The 21,646-nt window shown below is 34.1% G+C and overlaps 3 protein-coding genes across 3 annotated transcripts; all 3 read left to right on the top strand.

Annotated features, from left to right (window-relative positions):
* The first annotated feature begins 1,707 nt into the window (after positions 1-1,707).
* Positions 1,708-3,771, top strand: LOC105974225 (histone-lysine N-methyltransferase). Its single transcript, XM_012999291.2, has 3 exons — positions 1,708-1,959; positions 2,727-2,795; positions 3,366-3,771. The coding sequence occupies exons 1-3, from the start codon at positions 1,807-1,809 to the stop codon at positions 3,534-3,536; spliced, it is 393 nt and encodes a 130-aa protein (XP_012854745.2). The 5' UTR covers positions 1,708-1,806; the 3' UTR covers positions 3,537-3,771.
* Positions 3,772-10,594: 6,823 nt separating this feature from the next.
* On the top strand, positions 10,595-12,280 carry LOC148771989 (GRAS family transcription factor). The gene has a single exon (XM_088816069.1). It carries the CDS (start codon positions 10,698-10,700, stop codon positions 12,255-12,257), a length of 1,560 nt encoding a protein of 519 aa, XP_088672195.1. The 5' UTR covers positions 10,595-10,697; the 3' UTR covers positions 12,258-12,280.
* A 5,392-nt stretch (positions 12,281-17,672) lies between these two features.
* LOC105974450 (Histone H3 K4-specific methyltransferase SET7/9 family protein) lies at positions 17,673-19,902 on the top strand. The gene is made up of 3 exons (XM_012999556.2): positions 17,673-18,835; positions 19,023-19,251; positions 19,349-19,902. Exons 1-3 carry the CDS (start codon positions 17,925-17,927, stop codon positions 19,511-19,513), a joined length of 1,305 nt encoding a protein of 434 aa, XP_012855010.2. The 5' UTR covers positions 17,673-17,924; the 3' UTR covers positions 19,514-19,902.
* Positions 19,903-21,646: the final 1,744 nt, after the last annotated feature.

Below are 21,646 nucleotides of genomic sequence, written 5' to 3'. Positions count from 1 at the left end.
ACCCCAACAAAAATTTACAAATTTCAATATTTTTATTATAAATCACATCAGAGCCAATAAAAAACAAATCGAAAATACACAAATATACGCATATGTAACTACATGTTACTATAGTAACGTACAGTAATGTATACAGTTTGTTATACAAATCAGATGTAACTTCAAAAAAAAAATTTGACACCTTCAAGGAAAGGATCAATGGCTTCATTAAGCTGCAATTGCAAAATCAAAACAAAAAGAAATTACTTTAGTGCAAATCAACAAAATTTGAAGAAAAACATCAAAACACTCAAAAAATCAACAAATGCTACATAATGGAGAGAGAGGTTATTGCTACATAATGGAGAGAGAGGTTATTGCTGGGCAATGATACAAATTTTAAATCAAAACAGACAGTGACTCCTCACCCCCTCACCTCCTACCAAAACCCTAGACGCCGCTAATAACCACCCACGGTTCCGCCACAAATGCTAAATAATATAGAAATAAATCTGAAAATATAAAAATAAACGAAATTACCATCAAAATATAGATCACAACGAGAGGAATCCAACGGTGGGTGACCCGTCAAATTTCGACGGGTGGAACACAAAATAAAGCTCCGGCAAGACCACCATCCTCGAAAGAAAAAAAATTGCAGAAACAGATCCGCACTCGAAACTGAATAAAATCGCAACCAAAAGAAAGAGCTCGACGAGAGGAATCCAACGGTAGTTAAACCATCGAATTCCGACCACCGGAGAGAGAGTTATGGCTCCGGGAAGCAATTTCGCCGGTGGGAGGTTTGTGGAGGCGGGATTTTGAATCTGGGAGAAGAAGGGAGAGACCGTGAGTGACTAGGGTTTAAAACTGATTTTAGAAGGGTATTATAGGAACTTCATGGTAGCCCAGGGGGGTATGTTAAAATATTTTCGAAATGAGGGGGTTTCCCCTAGAGTGTAATCCACTTGGTAGTTAGTTCTATATAATTTGGAAATGAAGGGGTCTGGTCTACAAAATAATCCCAAAAATAAAATCCAAAAGTTACCTAAAAAATAAAAATATTAATATAAAAAAGAAAAAAAATCAGACCGACATAGGTAGAAAATTACGTCAACGAATTTTTTTTTTCTTTTATTTTTGGGTAAATTACGACTACCCTACTGAACTCTTCTGAGGTAAGATTAAATAACGAAAAAATCTCTAATGTTTGGGTAGTTACAACCACCATCCTCTATGAATCGTCTTACACATCTACCCTTTGAGATGCCAAATTTAGTGGAATATTCTAGATTTTTCAGTTTATACCCATTTTACCATCGAGCTGCACATTTTGAAGCAAGTTGATCATAGAATGTGACTCTTGACTTGTAAATATCAGATTGTGGTGCATCCGAAACTACATTTTTGCCTAAAACGAGTACAAACTAGAGAACATTTCACGAAATCTAGAAGATTATGTTGAATTTGACACCATAACTGTGGACATGTAAGAAGATTCATAGTTATAAGGGATGATTATAATTACTTAATATAAGAGGTTTTTTTATAATTTGTCCTTACCTCAGAGGACTGACCGTAATTTACCCTTTATTTTTACCGAAAAATTAAATAAATTAATAATAATTTGGAACCCTGGAAAATTAACAATATTTAGAACCAGGCCAACCTTTATATTGGGCCAAGCCCTAATATCAAAATTCTCTACTAATTTAAGTGTAAGGAATAAAATGAAGTAATCCAAAAAGCGCTAATGCAGCTTAGCGACAATTGAGTATAACAACCACCTGCACACAGGGAGCGTGACATTCACGCGGCAGAAGGGGGATGAGGGGTGTTGGAGGTCCCTTGTTGTGCATCAGCGATCTGCTAAACGACGTCGCAGAAGAAACTTCCGGCGGTCCCCACGACCACGCGCCACCATCCGACGCCGCCGACGTTTCTAAGCTGCCGCCATCTGATATCCCCAAGCTCTTCCAGGTAATCTCTTTCCACCATCCACTTCAAACAAGTCTGAATTTCTTCGTGAATTATCTGGAAATGTTTTTGTTTGAGGGATTTGTTCTGGATTATTGAATAATTCTGCTTATGGATTGTAATCCGTATTAATTTGAATGGATTGTTGATATTCTTTAGTGAATTAGTACCAAAATTGATTGGATTGGTGATGAAAAAACTGTTAATTGAAGTTATTGGGATTGTAATTTTGAATGTTTCTCTAATCTAAGGAAGGCCAAGCATTCGGTTTGAATTAGTGATCGTTTTCGAACTCCTGGTTTCGTTTTTCCGAATCAGTACCAAAAATTGATCAAATTGGGGAAGAAACAACTGTTAATTGAAGTGATTATGATGGTAATTGTGAATATTTTTGTAATATAAGGAAGCCGAACCTGCTGGTTTGGATGAATGATTATGATCGTCTTTCGAACGCCTGATTTCGTTTTTCCGAATCAGTACAAAAAATTGGTCAAATTGGGGAAGTAACATTGAAGTGATTAGGATGGTAATTTTGAATATTTTTGTAATAGTAGGAGGCCGAACCTTTCGGTTTGGATGAATGATCGTCTTTTAAACGCCTGGTTTCGGTTTTTTTTTTCCGCGTAATTAAAAAATACCCACCTTTAAGAAAAACCATATTCTACATTACGTAAAGAGATTATCGGAGGGTAATACACCTCCTAGTATTGATACTTGCTGCAACAAATGAAGTTTAGCTTCTTTATTTGACCTAATTACGTTTTTGCCAGGAAAACTTCAATGAACTGAAACGGGCACTTGAGGGTGGAGACCACTCTTGGACAGCTCTTACACTGAAGGTACAATACTGCACTCTTAGGCCTCGTTTGGTTGGGGAGATTTGCCCTGATTAACTAGATAATTGGACTTTGTTAAATGTTTCGACCCACAAATATTATGTTATCTTCCCTTGTAGGCATGTTTTTTATTGGATCATCAAGGTTCCAATAATATAATTCAGTTTTATTAGATTATCTAATCTTATCTTGGCAACCAAACAAGGCCTTATTATTAGTATGTCATATGTCGGCACAAATATATGTTTTTCCTGTTGCTTATTTGAAGGTTTTTTAACAAACCATTTGCCGTTAAATATTTCAGAAAAAAAAAAAAAAAAAAAAAAAAAAAAAAAAAAAAAAAAATTGAAACTTATTGCATGTTTTTGAGATTTTCGACTTTCTTCCTCTTATATGTTCCTCAGCCTCGTAATTGTTTTTTTATCTTTTCTGCGGTGGTTCAATTGTTATTGGCTATTTAGTTAACACATGAATTGCAGAGTAGTGTTTAGCTTTTTGTCGTTTATATGTCAATTCATATTGTCACAGTCTTGGTATTTGCTAATGATTTTCCACTGTTTACTGTATTTGTAGCTCTGTTCTGCACTTGAAACCGCAAACAAATTGGTCGACTCAAGCAATTCTTGTGTCACCTCCTTGTCCGAAAAGGTCGATGAGCTGGAACGAATCGTCAACCGAAGAGATTCTGCTATAACAGCCGCCAAAGAAATCCAAGGTTCTCTTAAATTATACGACCAATTATAATTCGTGGTATAATGCACTATACGTATGTCTGTCGAAACGAGGATTCTTGCTCTCTTCAATACATACACATATATCTAGTTTTGTAATAACAGTCTGATTCATCCAATTACTTTTAAGGGGCTTTCTTACATTATGGTAGCCTCAATTAAAACCCTTGGTGGTGGGCCATACCGAACTTAATATTGGGCTCTGTCCCTCTTGGGCTATAAAAGTAATATATTGAGATTATTATTAATTTTTTTTTTAGTAACAGAAGCAGATTGAAAGATTTATATACTTCGTCCCCCTACTTCTCAACTTGTAAAAAGATTAGAATTAATTAGTAAATAAATAAATAAGAATAAACGAGGAGATTTTCGACATTCAGTATAATCTTAGGGAAATATTTTTTTATAGTATAAGGTCCAAAAATATAGAGTTTCATGGTAAGGTGGGAATGTGGTCCTAATTTTAAGTTTTAACATCACATGCCATTTGCTAATTGTTTTCTTTAGACAATTGAATAATCATACTTATTTTTATTTTATTTTTTTAAAAGGGGAAAAAAATGGATGACGTCAGCAATACTAACATGACGTTTTGAGTGTAATAATGATGGTGGCCATGGTTGTAATATAAATTTCTAAATTAGCGTAACGCAGCAGAAACAATACTAAGTGGCAAAAGTTAGTGGAAAAGAACACACTAACTAGAGTCTTAGTCTTTGTTTGTATACGAGTTAATTAATTAATTAAGCACGTAATTAACTTTTAATGAGTCCATTGAGAAAAACAAAGCCCCTTAAGCTCCCAGTGTCGTGTTAGGAATAATTAACTTCCTGCAATTATTTGCTGCCTGTTTCCTAAACAGAACCATAATTATGTGTCATTCCATCCTAAACAACCAAATTAAGCAGTATAATATATTAATATGAGTAATTAAGCCAGCTATACCCACGTTATACTACTAATTAATCCCAATTTTATTTTAGAAAATTAAAAAAAAAAAAAATTCTCCAATCTTTAATTAGCTATTTGTTTCTCTGAAAAACTGTTTTTTTTTCTCGGGCATGGTAAAGATTGGATAAATTACAGGAACCCCCTGAAGTATGACCGAATAACTTACACATCTATATGGTAAATACTCCTCTCAACTATTGATTCGTCTAACAGTTACACCCTTACGATAAGCGGAATCAGAAGATTTCATAGAATATTCGATATAAATCTCATGCCCATAAGGGGGTAAATGTAATATTTTGTCTTACATAAGAGGTGTATCTGTAATTTACTCACAGTTTGTTTGTTTAATAAAACGGTAATTTAGACATAATCATTCATTTCAGTAATATTATGTTAGGTTTAAAGGAATATTTGTAATTACTAATACCATAGATTTATAAGTTATTTAGACTTACGGGAGGGATATATAACAAATAATGCATCGAGCTTGTTTAAATGGACTGAAACGTAATTATACATGAAAATTAGTTTAATCCTTAAATAAAGAAAAACAAAAGTTTGTCGGAGAGAGCCGTTTGAGGACAAATAAAAAATAATTATTATTTGGGAGTTGCTTATTATTTAGTGAAGTCTATATAAAATAATATCTCCTCCTTTTTCATTGGAGAATGTTCTGAGAATATGTCAAATTAACTGTTTTTTTATACTTTGGTTGACAAAAAAAATTAGATTTTAAATAATGAAAATTGTTTTTAGGTATTTCGATAATTTCCAAGTAAATAAATACCCCTGTGACAACGATTATTGGAGAACCTTTTTTGACTTGCGTCACCATTATTTTAAATTAGTTTAATTTCGGTCGCTGGAAAAAAAAATAGAAAAAAATATATAAAGTAAAGCAAATAGGTGAGAAATCATAGAAAGGCCTGCATCAATCAATTGGTTATCATCTTATTTTGATCAATGGAATTGGATTTTATTATGTTTATTGAAATATAATTAGTCATGAAACAATTTCAAGTTTGAGAAAAAACTCAAAATTTAGTTGTCTTGATTAATTATTGGAATTATAACGTCACCTTAATGTAAAAAAAAAAAAAAAACCTAGGTTCATTCATCCAGGGTGTTCATGATTCATCTTATCGAGCTCCACCACTTTTATTTTATATGGAGCAAATTGACTTAAATAAGAACCAAATATTAATCGTAATTTCCATCAAGACGCTTCTTACCGTGCAAAAATATTAAAAAAAAAAAAAATCGAATTCGAATTCGAAACTCGAAAACCCGGAAACTTGAAAAATACGATATACAATATTAATTTGATAAAGAAAAGACAGAAAAATAATTGGTGCCTCTACCAACGGGCGTGCTCCATTCACAGAATACATGCCGGCCGTTGGATTATTTATTAGCTACAACTCAAGAAATTGACGGCGCACATCTCATCTCTATTTTCTTTGTTTTTTTTTTTTAAATCATTAATTTCAATTGATTAAATTTTGATAATCTATATGATCTTGGTCAATATTTATGTATTCTCAAAATTACTAATTGAGAAGTAGACCATAAGAGATCTAAACTGTACAAGTAAATATTATTCGACCTATGCGATGCTACATCTGGTATAACACATCGAATGATTTTAAGAAGTAAATGTTATTCACTGAGCACACACACATATATATGTGTGCTATTATGTGTAGATCAACGGTTCAAAATCACTCGGGTACCTTACCGAGTGCAGCACCTACGAACCGTATATCCTGAGTTGCGAACTATAAAAATGTTCAAAAATAGTATTTGATGCAACATATAACTTTAAATTAGATTTTTAAATTGACAAAAGTAAAATTTATTTTAATTAGTAGTTTTGCAGGCGATTAGTTGTGATAGGTTAGGACTTAAGGATTTGACTTTGTATTTCACTTTTCTCATGTCATTTGTGATGTGTACATTGTGAAGTGACATTTGATGAATACATTTTAGATTATTTAATTGAATTTATTACATTCAATATCATTTCATAAAAAAAAAATATTGTGTTACTGTTGTTAAACAAAAACCTCATGTAAGTTTTTTTAGCTTTCTAAAATAAAATATAAATTAATTATATTTTCTTGCATAATTACAATAATTTGTCATTATTTACGAATAAAACGACAATTATTTTTATTTAAATGTTTATTTGACTAACTCAAACAAAAAAAAATGAAGATTTAATCATGGTTTTCTCTAACTAATTCAAGTGATGGTAACCTAGCAAGATCAAAATTTGAATAAATTAAAATTAAATTTAACTTATTGAATATGAATATTAAATATGTGAAGGTGTTTTAGGTGTATAATGAGACAATAGAACCACTTTTTATGATAGTGAAACACCTTTGACTAGTCTTTGAATTAAATGTACTTGAACTCCACTAACTTTTGAATCAATATAATCAACCAATTAGGAATTGAACCACAATAAATTATTTCCTAAATATACCATCATTTTTTTTTATTTATTCTAATTTTTTTGATTGGTTTTCGATAATGATTCCTTTGTTGGGGCCAAAGATGTGATTGAATCTGTCATATTAGGGAGACATTCATTTCTTGATATTTTAAAATTAATTGTTTCCATCAAACAATTTCCTAAAATTTGAGTTTTATGGGTGTGATATATGTCGTTTCAGTTTGAATAATAATGTATCGACTTTTAATATGAGTCTGACCATTTAGGAGGCTGAATTTGGCAAAATTCAAAACGTGGAATATGAAGTTCTCTAAATTAGCGTTCTTATACAATTTGAATCACATTGAATTTCAGATGAGAAAGATATGAATGAGTCAATGAACTATTCTCACAACTTTAGTGTTTTGAGATATCTAAAATTTAAAACTTAATTCATTCATGGATAATTTTGTCATACGACGTCCAATCTAGCTGGTTCAAGTTTGAATAAAAAGCTAACTCAAAGGACTACAATTTTCTTATTTCGAATTTTGCCAAAATTGGTCAAAATCACATTCAAAATCAAAACAGTATTAGTAAAAATTGAAACACCAACATTTCAGCTTCATATACTACCAAAATGAGGTCTTTTAACTTATTCTTCCTAAGGAGAAATTATTGCAACATTTGAAAAAACAAAAGTGGCCCTTTTCTTTTATGTGATTTATTTAATTTTTGCATATATCCAAAGTGAACATATAATTATTGAAAGTATATACTAAAACCAAAATTAGAACTCCAAAGAATATTAATTTTTTTTAATAATAATTATAAATAAATACATCCAAATTAATTATATGTAGAACCGTGCAATACATCGTCTAGAATTAAATTATCAAAATAGAAACTATGTCGACATCGTACAGTACTTACGATACATATATCATCACATACGTATTCACACACAATTAAACAAAAGAAGGAGCATTGCTGAGGTGGCCGAGCCGGACCAGCCGGCAAGGCTGATGCTATATGGAGCTAGTGTGACCTGATCTAATATTTATTTATTTAATTAATCTCAAATAATTAATTACTAATCCTTATTATAGTACGTAACTGAAGTGTTACGGTTATTAAGTTAATTTATTTTAACTGTTATGCCGAATCTTATAAGCAACTGAACTTTCAATTTGATGATTTCCAAGTTAATATTTATACAGGATCCAAGTTATGTAACTATGTATGCAATTTTTGGCATTATTGATTTATCATTTATTAGGGTTTTTAACTTTTGCTGTAACTTTGCACAATTGGAAATATAACTTACGTTTTCATCATATATAGTAAGAATGTAAGAACTACAAGACACTAAAAATTATTTGGCTTGTTCCCGATGAAATTCTTCGACGATCGGGTCATCTATTTATTATTTATACAGAATTCAGATGATTCAAAAAATTCGCCTAATTCAAAACGATGAGAGTGATGGAATATTTATAGAGATGTGAACTCGGGAATTTCAATTGGTTAATTAATTATCCCGCGAATCTTACTTTTCTTAGTTGATTTATGATTTTTTTTTAATTGAGAGCGCCGATTCTTGATTTGGATCTTGTTAGACTGGGTTCAGTAACTAATTATTTAAAGTGTATTAAAGAAATTAGATACAAGTACGTATATACGTAGATATATTTGGTGTTTCTAATGAAATAGGCAACAAATTTAAAGAATGTTAAAAATTAATTTGCAGGGAAGTTTTGTTGTACATGCCTTAATTTAATTAGGGTTTATATATATTTAATAAGAATCTTTCAAGAGGTTGTGTCTGAACCAGACCAACAAGATAGATGGTTGGTGGCCATAATTTGAGAGCTAACCCTGAAGTTACTGTACTAGCTGTGTGTGTGTGTGTCTATATATATATATATATATATATATATATATATATATATATATATATATATAATGCATCGTAAATAATGCATTAAAAAATCCAGACCAGATCTGTAAGCAACTTAGCAATTCTGTGTGTGTATATATATATATATTATTATTGAAGACCATGTTAAATAATTACACAGTGGTAATTATTATTAATTAAAAGCACAAAACATAGTAACATGCTATTGCTAATCTTCTCATAATCATTTTGATGTCTTAACCTCCAATTAGGGGTGCAAGTCGGATGGATCGGATCGGAATTAGCCTTTTCGGAAAATTTCCAAAAAATTTCGGAAGTACAAAATCAATTCCAATTCCAATTCCAAAATTTTCGGAATCTAAAAATTCATTCCAATTCCAAAAGGCCCGGAAATTTCGGAAAAAAATCGAAAATCACATAAGCTTTAAAACTTCAAAACTTAGCCGAAATTTTCTAAAATGTTCATAATTTTTCGAAAATAAGAGCATCCACGTCGGTAAAAGTAAAACTAATAACTACTAAATTACAGTTCAAAAAAATAAATAAAAATAAACACAACATAATATCTAATAAAACTTCTAACAACAATTCATTATGTCAAAATCCTAAAACAAAACTTTTGGCTGTATTTTTTGGAAAATAAGTACTCCCTCCTTCCCTCAATAGTTGTCACTTTTGTTAGTTGCACACATATTAAGAAAATCAATAAATAGACATAGATATTAACAAAAAATATAGTAAATCACTAATATGCCCATGCCATTAATTGATTTTTAACTAACTATATTTTAATTAATTATGAATGAGAAGGGCAAAATTGAAAAATTGCAATAAATAATTCATTGGAAATACTAAAATGACAAATAATTTGAAACATAAAAAAATGGCAAAAGTGACAATTATTAAGGGAAGGAGGGGGTATTATATAATATATGAGTACTATTTATAGGTGTATTTTTCGGAAATTTTTTTGGAATTTTTCGGAATTAATTTCGGAATTAAATCAGATCGGAAATCGGAAATTCCAAAGTTATTTTATATAATTCCAATTCCAATCCAAAAAAATCGGAAAATCTTGAAAATCGGAATTCGGAAGTCGGAATGAAAAAAAGTTATTCTAAAATCGGAACTTTTCGAATCGAAACCGACGGAAATTGGAAAATCCGTTCCAACTGCACCCCTACCTCCAACCAACACTTCTCTTACTTAATTAATGCATGAATTAACTCACAAATTCCAACATAAATTAATTATCTCAATATTACAAATTGCATGTCTTTATGTGAAGCTACTTGTGTTTAAAAAAGTTGTTATATGTGAAGACCATAGTTTTGGGAGTCATTCACTAAAATATTTGCACCATGTGAACTTCATCTTATCGATAAAAAAATCTCACCATACACGTGTATTCTACCTATTTCCATTTTGTACACATTTCCGTTATATTTCATCAGATGTAGCATAGAATGTTATATTTCATCGCAGATGTAGCATCTATACGTACAACATCATTATAAGACTCAAAAGTTAATAGTATTTTCTGATTGGACTAAATTAGTTTTTTTTTTTTTTTTTTATAGTAAGTATTAGATTAAGGCGAGATGGACAATAACAATTATTGAGAGCCATGATTAAGACCCTTAATCATTATATAATTAAATGTACACAACACTCAAAAGTTGATCCCTTTATATATATATTAAGTCCTCGTCTATATAAATCTATAATCATCACTAGTTGCTAATTAATACTTTCTCTCTCTACCTTCATCTCTCTCTCTCCTCAGTTCAAAATCTGAAATAAATTCCCTCCAAACACAAATTTAATCATATCGATCAGTCAGTTTTAATTTCTCAGCCATGGCTATGGTTATGGACCTTGATTTTTCAAATTTTACTTATAGCGCCACCACCACCACCACAACCACCACCACCACCACCACCGCCTCCACCGATGAAGGCTGCAATTGGAACGACTGGTCGCCGGTGGTTGACTGGGAGGCCCTCTCCGGCGACCAGGAAGACTTCCACAACCTCTTCGATTCCATGATGGACGAAAACGCACTGCTAATCAACCAATCAAATAACCCTAATGAAGAGTACAACAATTTCTCCGCAGGGTACAACAATAATTTATCACCGGAGTACAACAACAATTTATCACCGGAGTACAACAACATGACGGCGAGCACCGACGACGAAACCGAAGCCGGCGCCGGAGAGGATTCCAAGGGTCTGCGGCTGATCCACCTCCTCATGGCGGCGGCGGAGGCGCTCACCGGCGCCAACAAGTGCCGGGAATTGGCCAAGGTGATATTGGTTCGGCTCAGGGAGTTGGTCTCACCAAACGACGGCACCAACATGGAAAGACTCGCCGCCTATTTCACCGAAGCCCTGCAGGGGTTACTCGACGGCGCCACCGGAAAACACGTTTCCTCCGGCGGCGGCGGCGGAGGCGGAAACCACCACTACAAGGAGGAGCACCACCAGATGGACGTCCTCGCGGCGTTTCAATTGCTCCAAGATATGTCCCCTTACGTCAAATTCGGCCACTTCACGGCCAATCAGGCGATACTCGAAGCGGTGACTCACGACCGTAGGGTCCACATAGTCGACTACGACATAATGGAAGGGATCCAATGGGCATCATTAATGCAAGCCCTAGTGTCGAAGAAAGACGGGCCCGCCACCCCGCACCTCCGCATCACCGCCCTGTCGCGCGGCGGCAACGGCCGGCGATCCTTCGGCACGGTACAAGAAACCGGCCGGAGGCTAACCGTGTTCGCCGCCTCAATCGGCCAACCGTTTTCCTTCCACCAGTGCCGATTGGATTCGGACGAGTCCTTCAAACCCTCGTCGCTAAAACTCGTAAGAGGTGAAGCCCTCGTAATCAACTGTATGCTCCACTTGCCACATTTCAACTACCGGGCCCCGGATTCGATCGCTTCGTTTCTAAACGGGTCGAAAACGCTCAACCCGCGGATAGTGACCCTAGTGGAGGAGGAAATGGGGCCCGCTTGCGATGGAGGGTTTGTGGGCCGGTTCATGGACTCGTTGCACCACTATTCAACCGTTTACGACTCGTTGGAGGCGGGTTTCCCGATGCAGGGTAAGGCCCGGGCGTTGGTGGAGAGGGTCTTTTTGGGCCCGCGGATAGCCGGGTCGTTGGCCCGTATATACCGGGCCAACGGGGACGGAGAAGAGGGGTCGTCGTGGGGCCAGTGGTTGAGTGGGGTTGGATTTAGACCAATGGGAATTAGTTTTGCTAATCATTGTCAAGCTAAATTGTTACTAGGGTTGTATAATGATGGGTATAGAGTTGAGGAATTGAATAGCAATAAACTTGTGCTAGGTTGGAAGTCACGGCGACTACTTTCTGCATCAATTTGGACCTCTCAAGATAGTGATTTATCAATATGATTAATCATTAATTAGTTGAGTTTTAATTTAATTTGTATTAATTAGAGATAATTAATTTGTAATATATATTTTATATATAGTTGTTTTTGAGGCTTTTCTACTCAAGAGTACTATCACTAGTCACTACTATCTTTATCTTAATTCTCATGTTTGACATAAGTTTTGTAAATGATTATGAATTAATGTATATAGCTTCAAAAGCTTTTTCTTGTTTTTCTTAATATATATATATATATATATATATATATATATATTAAATGTCATACGCCGGGGGAGATTGGTGCTCCTTGAGGTATGCCTTTCCGGTGGGTTGTTCCTTTATCTGTCTTTTCCATCCAGTGCCCGCACTGCGTCAAAAAATCTTCGTCTTCGATCTCTCTTCGCAACGCAATAAAGAAGTCTAACAGTCTCTCTCGACATCTGTCTTTTAAGACATCGATCTCATATCTAGTTGCAGCGTTCACTATGTTGCCTACGCCCGTCCATTCCTTGAAAGCTTCATATAAGTTTATTATTGTTTTGTCACTACTATAACTCTTATCTAAAACAAATATGTTAGCATCTAATTCTAAAAATGTTAATGTATGTTATGTGGCCTCGAATTATTTCATTTTGGCTAAATTTATTCTAAAGAATTGAAAAACACTTTACATATAATAAGTTGTATTAAGAGCTGATAAGGAGTTGCGTCTTATTTTTTAAATTAATTTTTTAAGTGTTTGGATAATCTGTTTATAAACCGTTTTTTACTCATTATAAAATTTTAGATTAAAAAATGGGGTAAATGTACTTTTAAAAAAAAAATTATTTGCCCTCGAGCGTCTTACTTTTTGAACTTTTAAAATCTATTTTAAATGATTACCATACATTTGGAAAGGGCTTATAAGCTCTTTTTGACAGATTATAAGCTATTTTTTATAGCTTATAAGCTTAGCCAAACACATTGACGGATTAGAATTGTTGAGGCATCTCTCTCCGACACGTATACAAGCTACAAAAAAGTGATTATTTGGAGGAGAACATGGGAAGATTCCTCGAATGTGCCTTCCTTAAGAAACTATTCTTCCACACTTTAATGAGATCGGAACCTTAAATTAATCATGATTAATTACATTTATTTAGTAAAATATTAAAGATACTCTTCCAAGTTCTGATGTATCCAAAGAAAATAATCATATTTAATTTAGTTTGAATTTGGTTTTATTAGGCAAACACTGTGTTAAGTACTCCAAACATCCTGGTTAGCAATAATACAACACAAGCTCCATTTCTAATTAGGGGTGCTAGTGGGTCGGGTGTACCCGGACCCAATTAACAGTGTAAACGAGTCGAACTTGGGTTCATTTAATATTTTTGATATTGTTTTAAACTTTTAATTAAGGTTTAGTATTATAAATCTTAAAAAAATTATTACAAAGAAGTGAATTACAAAATAAAAAAATAAACTTATATATATTTTTCTAGCTTTTTTATATGTACTTATTATATTATTATTATTTTACTACTATATATATATATATATATATATATATATATATATATATATATATATATATATATATAGTTTTTTTTCAGTCTTTTATATGTCTTTTATTTTCATGGCGTTGTTTGCAGAAGATTATTAAAAAGTAAAAATTAGTAATTACGAGTTAAGTTGAGATTAAATGTTTATTTATAAAAGTTCGGCATATTTACAAATTAGTTGGAAACCAACTTAAATAAAAAAAATTAGGTATATGGGTGCTTTTATGAATATAACTTAAAATAATTTATTTTAAGAGAACTAAAAGTAAAAACTTGTTTTACAAACACCTAAAAAAGCAGATTATATGTAGAAAAAAACTGATAATCTATTTTTAAAACTTTTTGCAATTGCAATTGTAAATGTCAAATATGCATTTTTACTAGTTCAAATTTAATTATTAATTTTTAGGTTAAAAATATGATTGATGATGTTGACTTAAAAAATTTAAATACTTGTGGTCGTGGTGTTATAATATAGATGTGATGCAAATGGGGGGAAATTATAATTCAATTATTGAATAAAACAAGGAATCAACTTTTTGTAATTGCATCACCCCTTACCCACCAACTTGTATTTTACTATTTTAGTATTAAATTAATGGCAAAACAACTGCTCAAACTCATAGATGACATGTTCTTTTGTTCTTGTTCATATGTCATCTTACAACTCGAGTTCTTGTTTTTTTCTCTAAAGAATTCCATTGGCCACCACTAGTTTCTTCGTTTCTAAACAAACGAACCCGCAGTCGACTATATAAATGCATTGTGTAGACCTACAGTCTCGTATAATAATTTGCAAACCATACGAGAGACATAAACCATACTAGGCTAAGCATGCATGGCAAAATCTCGACTTAGCAATCGTTTCTGCAAGGAGGATTCGAACCTGGCTTAATTGCACAAAATTCACTTGTTCTAACTGCTAATTTGAATTTTTCTTGCAGTGGTTTACCTTAATCTATTGGATGTCATGTCATAACCCAATCATTCTCTAATTATAGTCATTAATAAGTCTTTTTTCTACAAGTGGAAAATGGAGATATATGGTTTTAAAATTTTATATTCCCATAATTAATCATTTATATTGTTAAATCTTTTGGAAATCAACTTAACCTTTGTTTAAAATACTATAGAGTATAGAGCAACAAATTGATTGGGCCATTGTTACTTCATTCGAGGCTTAATCTTTTGGGAGCCCACTTTAATGGGCCATCTTAACAGCTAATTACAGCATTTTCAAGCCCAATTTAAAGGATTGAAAATAGATTAGTGGTTGATTATTTATTTTATCTCACTAACTCACTAACCCATTTTCTTTAAGCTCGTTTGCTCGATTAGCATGTATAGGTCGTGGACGCGTCCTGGAGTCTATAAAAACAAGTCTGCGATGCAAGTTTCATTCACGGATTTTTAGAAGAGAAAACTGACATCATTTTGGGATAAGAGGAAATTAGAATTAAGTTAGTTATCCATGTATTTTAGAATCATGTTGTAAGTACATAGTTTTTTAGAGTAAATATCTGTGTATATGTACTGTACTGAAGAAGCTAGCTCGACTGTAAGAAAGATCTGTATAATATACCTTCATAATAGATCTTCTGTGACAAACTTAATAGTAATATTAAAGCTAAATTATCCTTTGGGTAGTTAGGAATTAATAAATCACTAATTTTATGTTTAAAAATGATAAGATTCTTTGGGTTGGGCTAGTTTAAAGTTGTATAAAAAGAGCCCAAATATTATATTAAATCCCACACCAATCTCATCTTTTGTCATGGGCCAGCCCAAAAGAAAATAACATGAATTTAGGACAGCAATATATGTTTCTTTGTGCAATAATTATGAATTAATTAGATTAAATAGTTATATTATGGAATAATAAATGGATAAAACGCTGGTATACCAAATTCAGATATTAACTACTATTGGTCAACAAATTGTACCTTAAATGAACCTTAAATATTACTCATTACCTACAATATTACAATTAAAAATCAATAATTAATTAGGTCTTTGAACCAAACTATATATAAGGCGTAATAGACAAGCATTTCTTTTTTCTTTTCATTTTATTATTACTACTAGTTATTAACATTTCGCAGTAGACTTGTTCTTGTCAATTTCCCAACTACTATTCATAAAGACCAACGCCATTTTTCATGGAAAAATTAATATTTGGTAGACTAATATATTTTAATTTTGTTAATATTAATAGCACCAAAAGCTTTTTAGCAATTTGAAATAGTATAGGATTATTTAAAAAGAAAATAACTCAATTTTCTTGAGCAATTTGACCCTCTTGGCATCCTTGTCAAACAAGTCACCCCCTATTTTTGTAATTGTAAGTTGCAACCATAACATTTATTATAAGATGTTTGATTAAAAATATTTGCTTCTTGCTTCGGTCAGATAAAATTAAAAAAGTATTATATATATATTCTTGATTTTTGAGTGACCTCTTCCTATATATCATTTCATATTTTATTGAACAATAAATACCAGATAATAGTCAAAGTTAGTTTGTTGTACCAAAAGGCGAATTCCTCGCCCCAAGGGCCCCATCCCTTGGCCCGACAAGGATTAATGGAGGATGTAAATCATGGTAACTCAACGGCCCGTTAAGGTAGCGGACCCGGACCTGATGCCCACAAGGAACCAACCCTTATTTGGAGTTGAAATTCCCACACTGCGGCTGCCAGGATTCGATCCTAGGACCTTGCACCAACTTACCACCTCCGGAACCAGTTGAGCTACAACCATGCGGGCGTCAAAGTTAGTTTGTTAATTAAATAAAGAGTAGATTACAATCATCTCTATAGGTATGGTCAAATTATGAAAAATTCCCTCATGTTTGAATAATTACAACCACCCACCAACTATACATTTTCTTACATGTGCATCTCACGGTTTCAAATTTAGTGGAATCTTCTAGATTATATGAAATATTCTTAATTTGTACCCGTTTTATCCCGTTCGAGCTCCACATTTTGAAGCAAGATGATCATAAGATGTGTATTTTGACTTGTATATATCAAATTGTGGTGCATTAAAAACTGTAATTTTTGCACAAAACGAGTACAAACTAGAAAAATTTTCTGCGAAATCTAGATGATTAATGGAGATGTAAGAAAATGCACCGTTGATGAGTAGATGTAATCATCCAAATAGTAGGGATTTTTTCATAGTTTGACCATACCTCCGGGCTGTTTGTAATTTACCCTTAAATAAATTACATCTCAAATGATTGTATTATGAGTGATACATGTTGAATAATAAATAAATTTATTTATTCTCCGAGTACGGATAAAACCATATTATTAGATATTTAAATCCTAATAAATTTGTGATTTTGTCAATGTGAGTTTTCATCATATTATATTCGATCAACATCACAAAATAAACTGCACCACCTCATCGTTTACATCTCCCATCCTTTAATTATAAAAGAAAAATAATAATAAGATAAAAATTAATTTCTGGTCCGAAAAATCAAAAGTACAAAAAGTCCAATCCTAGATCCGACGACCATATATTCCCGTCAACAACGGGAATGCCTTCATCCAACGGTTGATAATAAACGACCATTTTAGACGCATTGATCTTTTCATCTACGGTCCACATCGAGTACAGGTGGTCCCCACCCCCTTCGCTTTTCCAGGTTCCTTCGATGCTACACCCGGTGGAAAAACACCGGGTGGGTCTTCTGCTGCCACGTGTTCTTTTTTTTTTTTTTCTAAAACCCCTAAAGGTAAACCCTAGCGGGGAATCTATTATAAAATACAAAAAAAAGACACATGGCAGCAGAAGACCCACCCGGTGCTTTTCACCGGGTGTAGCATCGAACAAATCGCTTTTCCAACATATAAATACACACATCCCCGCATTGAACTCGGTCCACTCTGAACAATTCTATAACTACTCTCTCTCTCTAAAAAACTTCTCTCTCTCTCTCACACACACAAACACACACACTGTTTTTTTTCCCTTTCCGAAATTTGAAAAATTGCGCACCTTTTTTTTGGCTTCTCCGCTTAATCCTGCGCACCGCCGGAGATGAAACCGGCACCGGAGAACGTGATAAGGATATCCAGGTACAGGAGATTGTTCCCCTAGTCGGAGGAAGGTAAGATCAAGCGGCGGAGAATGAAATTAGACAGCCTCGATCAGAAAATGGACGGCCAGAAAAGCCAGGCGAAGCTTACTAGGAACCACTCGTCACTCCTCCGTTCGTCTCCGACAATCCGCTCGTCAATCCAGAGCTTATCCTCCGTCAGCGAGATCGCACCCGACGAAGAAACCGAAGACCTAGAGGAGCAGAAGCTCCACAGCAAACCGGTCACCCGCCCGGTTCGATTCGGTTCGCCGCATCTGGCACCGGTCATCGCAATCCTCATCCTATCCGTCTACACTCTCTTCGCATTTTTGAACCGGGACGAAATTCCGGCCTCGGAGAACCTGCTTCTAGCTCTAATTTTCGTCGCCGTTTTGCTATTCTACCTATCCAGAAACAAGGCTCTGGTGAGCAGGAATTTTAACTCCTTGAAACAAATTTGCGACGACTACGCCAAAAAATTGGGGATTTCCTGTTTCGCCTCCAAATCGCACTCGAAACCGGTGCAATGGTTCATCGGCGAGTCGAATCTGAGCAAATCGGACACCACGGAGAGGAGCGTGAGGAAGATTATAAGAGAAGGCGTGGAGTTCTACAGCAATGGCGATTTCTACGAGGGCGAGTTCCACAAAGGCGCGTGCAACGGCAGCGGGGTGTATAACTACTTCGTGAACGGTAGGTACGAAGGCGATTGGATCGATGGGAGATACGACGGTTACGGTATCGAAAGCTGGTCGAGGGGGAGCAGATACAGAGGGCAGTACAGGCAGGGTTTGAGGCATGGCTATGGTGTTTATAAGTTCTATACAGGGGATACATATTCTGGAGAATGGTGTAATGGTCAGAGTCATGGTGTTGGTGTGCAGACTTGTGCCGATGGAAGCTGTTACATTGGGGAATTCAAATGTGGAGTTAAACACGGACTCGGTTGTTACCATTTCAGGTTCGATTTTCTCGAACATTTTTGTTTTTCGTTAATTTGGATTTCGTATGAAAAATTGGCTATCTGTCTTGAGATTAATGATGTTAAATGAGGATGTAGTATTTTCGTGTACGTACTTGTGTGTCCGATTCGTTGATATCTGCTATCTAGATACTGATTGAAAATTCGGATGTTATGGTTATAATAGGAATGGAGATAGATATGCTGGGGAGTATTTCGGTGATCGAATCCACGGTTTTGGTGTTTATCACTTTGCGAACGGTCATTATTACGAAGGATCTTGGCATGAAGGCCGTAAGCAAGGCTACGGGATGTACACTTTCCGAAACGGAGAGTCCAAATGCGGTGAATGGGATGATGGCAATATCAAGACTCGTCTCCCTCCTTTGACCGATTCAGTTCTTCGAGCAGTTCAGGTGACTAACTAATTTCATTTCTAGTTAAAGCCTTTAAACTGTGTCAGTTCTTCTAATCCTGTCTTGTTTCTAAACTCGTCATTTTTTGTTTTTGCAGGCTGCTAGAAAAACGGCGGAAAATGCGATACACCTCCGGCGAGTGGACGAGCAAGTGAGCAAAGCGGTGGTGGCTGCAAACAGAGCCGCCACTGCCGCAAGAGTTGCTGCTGTGAAAGCAGTTCAGAATCGGATCGACGGGAAATTTTGCCACACTAACTTCTGAGGGCGAAAAGGAAAAGGGCGTAACTGTAAATTCACCGCGTTTCGGTAACGAAAGAATCGGACAATTGTGGGACAACCCTGGTTATTGCTGAAAGCACACCGGTGGTCGGTCGAGAGAGTAATCTTGATTTGGTTTGAAGTTTGAAACCATTGTTGTAACTTGTACATATAGATCATGTATACATCTAGGGGGTGTAGATAAAAAAAACCCGATCAACCTAACTCGTTGACTGCTTGACCGCTCGAATCGAGCCCATCTCTTCGAAGAAATGAAATGATGATCTCAAAAGTTTAATAAATAATGGTAGTAGTTTAGTAGTAATATTGAGTTGGTCTGAATTTTCATTTACATTTGGAGAATCAATATTCAAGAAGAGGTCACTTTTCTGATCTACTAGTCCGCTTGCAATGATAGATGTTTTTTGTTAATATTTTTTTTTGGTGGGGTTTAAAAGTAATTACTAATAACCATGGGGTTGTTATGTTATATATTGTTGTTGTTGTTCTGCTGTGCAATAATGAGGACCAAATTTATGATCCCATCTTCTCTCTGACACCATCATATATTTCTCATTATTACATTAGCATTTTAGTGAATGATCAATGCTTCAAGAACCAGCAAAACTCTCTCTATATATATTTTCATTCTTTCTAAAATCATTATAAATTATTATTATTTGAAATTAATTACCTGCTGAAAATATATACACAAGGGTGTGTTTGGTTGTTTGGAGAATTGGAAAGGGCATGGAAAAAAGGAGAATCCCATAAAAAATCTTGTGTTTGAAATGGATTGGTTCAATTATTGTGCAGCACTTTCTATGTAATAATAATTTGCTTTAATTCCCACTTGTTTTATTTCCTTGTATAACCAATTTTATTCTCTCTGAACAAACTCATCTAATCTTGTTAGATTTGTCATACTTCATAGATGGGAGATTCTAACAAGGAAGGTTGCTTTCAGTTTGATGTGATCTTCCCATTTTCCCATAAGCCTTTTTTTAAAGAAAAAATCAAATTCTGTTACAAACGAAAAAAAAAAAACACGAGAGGCCGTAGAATTTGAATCGTAAATTTTAAAGCAAATCGCAATAATCGAATTCAGGTATCGACTCTCTTAAGTACCGTAACGAGACGATGCAAGAAAACGTCGAGATCAACTTCTTGAAAACATGAATGGGAGGGTGGTGAAAAGGAAAATTAAATGATTCACTTTATAAAGTTTTTAAATTGGTCTTAAGGTTTACCATGCATACATTTGACATGAATCATATAATCATCATCGATCACGAGATGCTACACATGGTGGTATTGAATCGTAGATCTGTATATATAACTACCCATTAAGAACACATATACATATGTGTGTGTTACTATGTGTAGATCAATGGTTCAAGATCAGCCAGTGTATTTCATCGAGTGTAGCATCTACGAAACCTAATCCATCATCAATGCCATCAAATGCGAATTTCACATATTACCTTATACATATATGATTCAAAATGTCCATGTGACATGTCACAACTCACAAAGCAATGTAATTTCTTGCAACCTCAAAACAAATATGTGTAATATTTTTTCTTAAAATATGTGGTATCATTAAATTCATGTAAAAGCCACACACTCATGTGCCTCTACATCTTCAAATGTGTGCAGTTTTGTCATTGTTATATATTTTAGGTTATATATTCAACCACATGGTGTAGTAGTGGTGGGGTTTTCTTTGTGAAAAATCCCCCAACTTTAAATAAAAAAAAAATAATAATAATAATTATTAATTTATTTAATTTTCTTGTTCAATGCATGCTTCCAAGCTCCACCTTCTTTCCCAATCCATGTTTCATGCAAAAAAAAGTTTCCAAGTAGAGGAAAAGGCAAAAAAACTTTTACTTAGCCCCATTTTTCTAATCAAAGCCTGTTTAGATTCTCCTTTGTTACTTTCTTTAATTTGCTTTTTACCCCCCTAAGATTTAAATTTATTGCTCTTTTTTTTTGTTTACATCCAACCCCACTTACCCACATGCATCTCCAAAGGCAAACAAAAAAAGCACTGTTTAGTGAGATTATTTTACTAATCTTTTCTTGATTAAATATTAAGCATGTTTGACTGTTAAGATGTTGCATTGCAGGCTTA

This window comes from Erythranthe guttata, chromosome 3 (genome assembly GCF_056151865.1).
Source record: "Erythranthe guttata isolate IM_541 chromosome 3, IM_541, whole genome shotgun sequence".
Taxonomy (NCBI): Eukaryota; Viridiplantae; Streptophyta; class Magnoliopsida; order Lamiales; family Phrymaceae; genus Erythranthe; species Erythranthe guttata.
Note: the sequence above shows the minus strand (reverse complement) of the source record. Positions and strands in the feature narration are given on the sequence as shown.

Bases quoted from the DNA above. Each gene is read 5' to 3' on its own strand.
- LOC105974225 (XM_012999291.2), top strand. From the start codon at position 1,807: ATGAGGGGTGTTGGAGGTCCCTTGTTGTGCATCAGCGATCTGCTAAAC. The intron at 1,960-2,726 runs GTAATCTCTTTC...CGTTTTTGCCAG, and splicing joins ATATCCCCAAGCTCTTCCAG to GAAAACTTCAATGAACTGAA. The intron at 2,796-3,365 runs GTACAATACTGC...CTGTATTTGTAG, and splicing joins GGACAGCTCTTACACTGAAG to CTCTGTTCTGCACTTGAAAC.
- LOC148771989 (XM_088816069.1), top strand. From the start codon at position 10,698: ATGGCTATGGTTATGGACCTTGATTTTTCAAATTTTACTTATAGCGCC.
- LOC105974450 (XM_012999556.2), top strand. From the start codon at position 17,925: ATGAAATTAGACAGCCTCGATCAGAAAATGGACGGCCAGAAAAGCCAG. The intron at 18,836-19,022 runs GTTCGATTTTCT...TGGTTATAATAG, and splicing joins CTCGGTTGTTACCATTTCAG to GAATGGAGATAGATATGCTG. The intron at 19,252-19,348 runs GTGACTAACTAA...TTGTTTTTGCAG, and splicing joins CAGTTCTTCGAGCAGTTCAG to GCTGCTAGAAAAACGGCGGA.